The 9,515-nt window shown below is 36.9% G+C and overlaps 1 protein-coding gene across 2 annotated transcripts in view; it reads right to left on the bottom strand.

Moving 5' to 3' along the window:
* Positions 1-311: 311 nt before the first annotated feature.
* CLIC4 (chloride intracellular channel 4) overlaps positions 312-9,515 on the bottom strand; it is a 29,371-nt gene continuing 20,167 nt past the window's right edge. For both annotated transcript variants that reach the window (XM_068658190.1, XM_068658191.1), the window contains exons 3-6: positions 8,353-8,478; positions 6,914-7,020; positions 5,390-5,571; positions 312-4,582 (exon numbers count right to left, since the gene is read on the bottom strand). In XM_068658190.1, the coding sequence (XP_068514291.1) occupies positions 4,418-4,582; positions 5,390-5,571; positions 6,914-7,020; positions 8,353-8,478 (580 nt within the window). In that variant the 3' untranslated portion in view covers positions 312-4,417. The remainder of the gene's footprint in view (positions 4,583-5,389; positions 5,572-6,913; positions 7,021-8,352; positions 8,479-9,515) is intronic.

The raw sequence follows: 9,515 nt of genomic DNA, 5'->3' as shown, positions 1-9,515 counted from the left end.
AAATTTATGTTCTTAAGTGTTTATACTTAAGAATGTGGAAACCTGAAAGGGGGATCAGAGGGGAACACAAACCTTTCCAAAGCTTCTGTAGGAGAATTTAATGTTTTTCAACTTGTTCTGTTCCTTTGTTACAGGGCATTACAGCTAGTAATAACGTAAAAAACAGCATGTATTCTGCCTTAAGTAAAAACAGAAGGCCAAAAATCGAGAGTATAATTAACTATAAACTTATCCTGAAGTTTAGCACACCACATTCATGTCGTAGCTTACACATACAGGAACTTAGTCTTCAAAAACAATAGAAAATCTGCTCGGTAGTGAAAATATAATTTTATTTTTAACAATAGCTGCCAGCAGTATACTGGTATATCTGTAAAAGACGTTCAAGAGAGTGAAAGACATAAGCAAACTACAATAAATTGTATCAACTCTTCAAGTATTTCTGCAAACAATGCTCCAATTCTTGATATCTTGTCTTGGGAGTCTCTATATCCTATTCTGCTCCACTCTTCTCCCATCCTCACACCTCCTCCCTCCAGAAACAAAATGTAATAGTGGCACAGGTTCTGAGGCAGATTACATATTTTTCACTTGGAATAAAGCTTTCTTCTGAAGATATTAATTGGACGTGTTCAGATAGTATTCTGAGTGGCAAAGAGTAAAAAAAAAGTTGACTGTACTTAGCCACTTTTTGTTCTACATTAAGATAGGCATCAGTGGGTTTGGCTCAGGCATCTTCAATTTATTCATGTCTGTGTTCCTTTGATATGAAATGCTAATTTGCTACTTTAGCATAAAAACTTGATTACATCTCTCTTCTTATCATGGAACTGCACGCAACTCTCAATCAGTTTAGACATGCCCATTGCGGAAAAAACACCAATTTTATGGGAAAATGCAAACGTACAAGCTACATGGCTGTGACTGTCAATGAGGGACATTTACAGAGACCAGCAGTGAACAGTAAATGGATAGGAAAGTTTTGGAGTGCATGAAACTGTTTCAGAAGTTCGCATGCCTCTTGTTCAACAGGCAGCTGGGTACACATTAGGAATCTCTTCAAGCAGTAAAGCTTTGTTAAGAAAAAAAATCATGCACATTCTATAATCTGGTCTCCCACACAAAACCAGGGTGAAGATGATGGATTTTCCCTTTATGTTCAGGAAACAGAAGTCACCTGTTTTAATGGAAAATTAAGAATATTTCAGCTTGAGAATAGAGCAAGTTATTCAGCATGCTAATACATGCAACCAACTTGCAAACTGGAATGCCTACTTGAAAGGGTAACTGCTGTTTTTAAATTGTAGAAGGGGCTAGAAGCATCATTTTAAATTTAAACAGGGGGTAGATTAATTGCTGTTTGATGAAATTAAAAATGCATTTAAAGATCAGATTGTAAACAAGTTGACAGAAGTCAAGAATTTACATAGTTATGAAAGGGCTTTTTTAATTAATGTGGGGCTGGTGATTGGGGCCAGATGAAAGTGCTCTACCCACACCAGACGCTAAGGCTTTTACACACCACCCTAGCTATACTGTGCTGCTCCGAAAAGATCACCTACAAAGGTGAAAGCAGCTCACCCTCCATTAGATTCCTGGACTCTGCTGAAGCCAGCAAGAGGCTGGCCAGCTTCTGCCACAACACAACAAAGCTGTGCAATAGGAAGCCAGAAAGTAACCGATTCCTTTCACGTTGGACAGTTAACAGCTATCATATGGTAATCGCCTTAGAAATTACTAACCTGGCCCTCATTTGAATTACACCTATAAGGGAAAGGCTCTAACACTCAACACTACATTGTACTGAGATAAAAAATACATTACTTACAGCAAGAGCTTCAACTTTGTTTACAAGCTTTCAGACACAATCATTAAAATATTTAATGCTGAATATAATGTATTACAAGTGTTTGAAGATTGCCTAAAAAGTAGAGAGAATATATTACCTACACAAGACAACATGTCTGGTGTTTCAACAAGTTAAGTATTTGTGTGCATTGATATGCAGGCAGCACACACACTAGAGAACTGCATGAAAGCATTTTCATGTTCATATGCACAGAGTTGCCTGGTGTATTGAAGCGTGCACACGACGGCTAATTTGCTTTCATAAAGAGCAAGGCCTGATTACTACAACCTCAGACAGCTTCTAAGGGCCATCATGATATAGGTTCTAAAGCAGGGTTAAAAATTTAACAAAACTATGCCCACAATTACATTGCTTCCTATACTGTTTTTAAAGGTTAACTACAGGATGGCAAGGAGCACCAAAATAATGAAGGCTTTTTTTTTCTTTTTTCTTTTTTTTTTTTTAAACCTCTATATATCATTAAAAAAAAAACAACTTTTCTCTAACAAAAGAACATGTCATTCCTTTTTCTAGATGCCACGTATCAAAGACTGAACCCCTACAAAGGATTAGTATGGCTGAGAAACTTTATTCAGGATGAGAATGTGACGTTAGAATACAGTAATTATTAAAAGGCTACAATTAATTCTTCCTAACCAGGTCACCCTGCAGAACTCACTTTCTGTGCCTCAACACTCCTGTAGTAAGTTATAATAGGGTCTAGATGTATCTATGGTTGTCTTAGAAAGACATGTAACAGGATTGTTAATTGCCTTTATATTGCAATTCTAGTTCTAGGAAGGCAAGACAAGGCACCACAAGCCATGTATACAAATACAGATCTTTTACTCTAATTTTTCTATGTCAAGCTAACATCATGGGTATATAAAGTAGCAAAAGCAGGATGCTTAGAAAAGTCAGGCTGGTTTTCATAAAACCAGTGCTTACCAAAAAAAATAGTGTATAAAAGTGTTTATGTGAGCATTTTTATGTTATTGCATAATGTTAAATATTCCAAGAACAACCTAACAGGAATAGCACTTTCCAGCTTCTAAAATCAGTTAAATATAAAAGTATCTTTACAAAAAAAATAGGTATAAGTCTAGCTTTCTTTGGAGTTGTTTATGATGGCCTTTTAAAAAATAACCTAGCAATTTATTTCATGCATCAAAATTTCTTAAACAAGAAAACTATTCACCTGGTTTAGAAATATTTGAAAATTGATTTTAAAAAAATGCAGTGCTATTCCTCAGTGTTGCTGTAAAAAGATTATGTATAGTAGTGCAATGATTACGATTATGCAAAGTTGCAATCCAGGTACACAGACAAGCAATCAGGATAAATTCAATGTACGGACTCATTTCCACGCACCATTTCTTTACAAGAGAAATTAATAAGTTTCCTTTCAAAAAAGAAAAAGGAATACTATAATTTAAGGCAAATATTATCTTTAAAGGTCACTTTAGCTTTCTTCAGGAAAAAAAATAGCTTAAGAAAGTTCCCAGAAAGTTACAACTTTAACGGCTGTCAGTGTTCAGTTTTATATCACTAATCATTGCACTGCTATTCACCATATACAGTAGCTACCTATCAACTATGACACTAATGTTTACATGTTTTGTTTACGACAAAGATTTAAGTAAATATCACCAGAAAGACCTATACAAAATAAAGGCTCTTAACTACCAAAAAGAAAGCCACTTGCAATTTTTAAGGTGAACAGATGGCAAGCATCCAATTCTTTTGGTTTCATGATGTTAAAGGGCATCCTGACAGTTATTCGCTGCAACTCAGAACTTGGGGCAAGTGTAAGCTGATGTGTTTTTTTTTGTTTGGTTGGTTGGTTTTGTTTTTTTTAAATCTCAAACTCTTGAAGACATAACTAAATGCTAGCTCTGAACTGCGAGCTTCTGGCTATAGTGCACAAGCCTAGATTCAAACTTCCTGATGTTCGAGGTCATTCAAATCCAAATTTCACATCTGAGTCCATTCTCAGCCATCATTGTGATTGCAAATCCAAGAGAAGTGCGTGTGTGTGTGTTGTTTTTTGTTTTTAAAAAGCCAAATATTCCACACATGGCTTTTCTGGGTAAGTTCCCTTCTATATGCAAAGAGGATAGACAAACAGGTACAGGTCAATGTGTTGTAGATACGACAACTGTGTATAAATCTTCTGGAAAAGCAATAAATTCCAAAATACATAAATATTCCTGGTACCATATAGCAAGACAGTATCCTAGACCATTTCATAGACAGGGATCAAATGTTTGCAAAGAAAAGTAGCAGGGGCAAGGTAACTCTTCATGCTAAAGAATCTAGAGTTATCCCAGTGCAACATTAACATAACTGAGTTAATGATATTCAGACTTGCTATGAAAAGAGGTAAGGAAAAACAAGGCTATAATTAAGTCTGCAAACTTTAGGTAATTACTGTACCTGGTCTATCCACCATTAACTTTGAATAACTGCAAGTTCATGCAAAAAAAATGCTATCTTATATGAAAAGAGCAGTCTGTTAGAAGCATTGTTATGGAATATGTAAGAAGTCATCTCTTTTGCAAGTGTTGTTTACTTAGTGAGTCTCTTGGCTACATCACTGTAAGCTATTTCAATTTCTTTGTCTCCAGGACAGGTATTGGTGAATTCATCCCTGCTATAAGCATTTGTCAGGTATCTCCAAATCCCTGTCATTTCCTTGGGAATCTCGAAGTTGCGATATTTTTTGGCCACCACCTATAACAACAACAACAACAAAAAAAGATAAATGTATACATTTCAGCATAAACAACTTTTCCATCCCTCATCACTCTCTTGCTATGTTACCCTTCCAACATGCTCAGAGTCACTTCTCAATTCTGTAGAACCTGCCCCTCTGGGATATGCCTGGACCTGGCAGCATACTGCCTCACGTAGTCTTTAATTTGTCCTCTCCAAAGTAAATACTTCCGCATCCAGGCAAAAGCTTAATCTGTGGCTCCATCTGCAGTACAAAACTGACAAAAATCATTGGAGTGAGTGAAAAGAAGCCAACCCATGACTACACAGGCACATCTTCACTCCCATAGTTTTCCTGTGCTACTTCCTCCTTTCTACACCTCTGAACTGCCTTTTTTTTTTTTTTCTTTTACCTCCTGCATCGAGGTATTTACACTATTACTGTTAGAGCAGTTTTCTCTACCTGTATAAGAAGAGGACATGCACTTCAACATTACCTGGTCACACGACGTTCGATTTCCTTCTTCTGCCTCATTCGTTTACATATTGCAACTTCCTCCTGTGACCATATTGGTCAGCACAGTAAAACAGGATTTAGCTTGTCCCATTGTATCATCTACTACCTGACTTGTCTATTGGTTAACACCTTCATAGAATTCAGCTGCTCTATTCCTAAAGCCTTTGTGAACAGTACCTTCACGTACTGTTAATATTGCAGTTAAATTTACATGGGAGCATGGTTGAAATGAGTTGCACTCCAGAATGTCATAAGACTATAAGCATTTTTTTCCTTAATTGTCATGTAACTACATACAAGTCATTTACCTTGACAATGTGTAGTTTGGGTAGCAGGTTGCAGTCTGCTAGTGTCATCTCATTGCCATCCAAAAACTTGCGAGTAGAAATTGTAATATCTTCCATGCTATTCTCATCTATTTCATCAGGAAGAGGAGAGTTCAGATACTCATCCAGTTTCTGGAGGGTTTTCAAGAGGCCACGTTCTAAGGCTATTGAAGAAGGAATAGCTTTAAGAACAAAAAGAAAGCCAAACCACAGCAAGCAAATTTCAAAGCAAATTAACATTTAGGATATTGATACTGGTACCAGACCTGAAATACAAAATCCACATCACCGTGGTACCCAGAAGAGATTATGCAATAAAGGATTTCTAATCCTTGCACAATTTTGGTGACAACACCTCTGCTGGAACTGCAACTGCAGTCACTTGAAACACTAGTAACAATGAAACAGAACAAGAATCTCTTAAATATCACGCTGATACAGGTTATCTCAAAGTTAGTTTATATACAAGCTTGCACTAATTTGTAGCACTGTAAGACTATTCACAAATGTTTATTTTTGGATTAAAAAGTGGCTTATGTCAGTTTCTTAAGACTCTTCCTAACTGGCTTAAATTGTAGTTAGAATTAAGTTAAGCTACATAATCTGTTTAATGTCACATGCTCAGCTAAGAGGCACAACTAAGCATGCAGACTACCCAGGTTTTTGAAACACAGCAGCAGAGGGCAGCATAACCCATAAAAACAAAAAATATTTCTCACTAAGAATATTTGCAAATATTTTGGAGCTCTCTGACTGAAATAGAGCAGAAAGGCATTCTGATTCCCTGAATGAAGTTTTCCCCTCAAACTACATTGACCAGAAAATATTTGTACTGAATGACTTTAAGTCCTAATTGCACATTCTTTAACTCTTATTAACCTCGCACCTTCCATCTCCTATGTTCTCTCCACATGGAAGTGTCTTAATTCTTCACAGAAACTAACATAAACTAAGCTCAATTCATCAGTGTGAATAGGAGCACTCAGTCACAGAAAGGTCAAATATCAAGTGTACAGTAAGGCCTCATCAACTGGACTGGAACTCGGTCACTGAGGCATGTTACAGTCTGCATGGAATTCGGTTCTGGACGTTAAAATCATTACTATTTAGTTCAAGACTTTTGAATGGCTGTTGCAGAGAGAAATTTCAGTGTTAGGGACTTGTACAACACATGCACGCCCTATTAAAATATCCTGCTTGTAAGAAAAGTGGACGGAATGGTTCTTTTTAAAACAAGCTTTAAGAGACTTGAAGGGGTGCAAGAATGGAGTGAAGTCCTTCTCTCACCCAATCTCCTCTGCCATACCTAGAAGGACATGCTTAGTATAAGGGTCTAAGAGGAGACACAGAAGCATGTAATGAGCTTTAAAGTTCTTCATGTTTCCATCCTTTCCCAGTCTTACCGGGAAATAAACCATTTTATCTTGAAGAGTGAGACCCTTCACATAGCTCCGAACAACACAAGAATATAATGCAAGTATGGCTATCAGCCCTCCAGTGACATACCTTCATTAGCCTCTGGTCTAGAATTTTTTATAAATGCAGAAAATTTGGCAAATATATCCATTCCAGCAGTGTTTGATTCTGGGTGCTTTGGAGAAAGTTTTAGGTACCTAAGAAGTAAAAAGAAGTAGATCTACAGCACATTCAGCAGAATGACGACCATCATACATTAACTAGCACAAAATGACTTTTTTTTTTAATATTCTATATCACATACATTTACCAATTTATCCATTTTCAGATTTATGTGGAGAACTTGCTTCTTATGTGTATTATCACACACTTCTATTTAAGTTCAAGATTTTTAACTCCAACTTACCAGAGGAAAAACAAAGCACATTTCTGCCTTCTGATTCAAACATTTGCTTTAAGCAGTGTTTGAAACAGACAATAGCAACAAGAACAAGCTCCTTTATTCTAGCATAGCTGTGTTGCCAACAGGGCAGATCAAACAGGTAGAAAATGAAATATGCTCTTGCCCATTTTCTGTTCGCAGGAGATTTTTTTTTCCAAGTTATTATCAGTTGTCCCAGAAAATCATGGACCCCAAACCTTTCAACAAAAAAGTAAAGTCTTGCCAAGCTTTAAAGACAGAACAGTTCATTCTGCTAAAGACGGTGTCTGCATTTTGCCACTGTCTCCCAGTTGAGGTAGAAGAAAGCAAACAGTTGAGAGAAACCTCAAACACGTTTCCCATGTTTGTGCTGTTTTATTTAATTATCTCAAGAAGCGTTCAGTATTTTCAACTACACTTCCCAAATAGTAAATACCCTATCTCCAGGTTTCATCATCATGCCCCATATGAAGGAATTTTTACAAAAATATTTGCTAAAAGCAAATTGGAAATATTTTTGTAAAAAAATAGCATTTCTTTACAATTACCAACTGTCAATCTGCTTATAAAAAGCTGGAAAGAATAATGAAAAAAAATAGTATTAAATACAAAGTTCACTGATATTCCTGGTGAGAACAAGAAAATTAAGAGTTTTTAGAAGCTTACATAACACCTTACTTCTAGAAGAATGACTGCCCTTACAAGCCTCCAAAAGGAGGTGACATCTTAAAAATCAATTTCTACCATGGTTCATTACTGAGTCAGGGCTACGTTTTGTATAACAGGCTCATCTTAATTTACATTTTTTGGACACATCATCAGAATGGCCTGCCATAGTCATCAAAAGGAAAAGTCATTTAGTCTGAAAAAACACAGGTGACAGGAAGGGTGACAGGACTAAGAAAGGACAATTTTAAAATAAGTAAGTGTCTTTTAATATAAAAGATGGAAGAGCTGGAGGGACGAAAGGTATGACAAACAAGAGCTCCAAGCTATTATTGAAATCTAAACTGCAGTTTACTGATGCTGAAGAATTTATTGTTTCAGTGCAGAAAACCCCTGAGAACACTCCATCTAATCTAAGGTGAGAAATCATTTTAAAACTTACTTTGGTGGAGCCAAAACGTCTTCCAGGAACTCTTCAATCTTATTCACATCTGTTTTCACCTCACCATTATAAGTTATGAAGGGTGGATGAGTGCCTGGAGCCAAATTTTGAAGGTCTGCTGGTTTTCTAGGGTGAAATACAAACAAATGCAAAGGTAAGCTTGGGACACACATTACCCTATCTTTCAATGATAGGGTCTCAAAAGCAGTGTGAGGTTTCCCAGTCCTTGGCAATTCAGAAAATATATCACCAGTTTTCTTAAAAAGTTTAAAACTTAATTAATATTTTCTTTAACAATTAAAGTGCTTAAAAACTACTGCTTTCTCCTACCTTCTGGTTACCTACTTTTCCTCAAGTCAGTTGTATAATGTTGAATAGTGTGGCTGGGATTAGGTCGTATGTGCTATTACCACCCCCCAATACTTACACGCTCCTTCCCAGCGTATGCAGTACAGAGTTTATACAGAGTGTAATCTGCTATCAGTGATAATCCTCCCCCATTACACGTGGCTTCTCTGGAAATATGCAATGCAGGAAGAGCACTACATATAAGCCATCTACTTGTACCCACTCTCCAACTCTAGACAAGGTGAGGTGCTTAAGAACCATGTTTAAAAATGACACCTGCAGCTTCCTCCAGTGGAAAAAAAAATACAAATAATATCAGCACACTTAGACAAGGGGAGGAGAAGCCATGACGTTACCGTAACAAAACCCAAGAGAAAAGCAGAATCACGCTTAAAATACTTAAGACATTTCCATGCAAGTCAGTTTTGGTGATACCTCTTGCTATTGGAAGACTGACTCCAGCTCCTTTTATACCAATTCTTACCAAGCTAAGCCAGTCAAATGCAATTTGCTCTTCTCTCTAATGGGCCTTGATGTTGTAGTGATGAGTGACAGGCATTACTTCAGGGGTCTGTATGGCAGCTGCACATACACACCTAACTCACTCTGTAATGTAAAGCTCTCACATAGGCCTTAGCAGCAAGTCTACATGCAAAGCTGGAGTCAATTCAGCAATGTGATGTGGATTCATTAGAAGCTGTAGAATCCAAAACAGACTAAAACGCTGCACTTTTTCTCCCAGTAAACCATTTTATTGTTGGTTAGTCCCATGATAACTGCAGCACTCTCAGTGTAGGCAGAAATACAGTCACGGT

The sequence above is a fragment of the Anas acuta genome, chromosome 21 (genome assembly GCF_963932015.1).
Source record: "Anas acuta chromosome 21, bAnaAcu1.1, whole genome shotgun sequence".
Lineage (NCBI taxonomy): Eukaryota > Metazoa > Chordata > Aves > Anseriformes > Anatidae > Anas > Anas acuta.
This window is presented reverse-complemented; position numbering and strand designations above follow the sequence as displayed.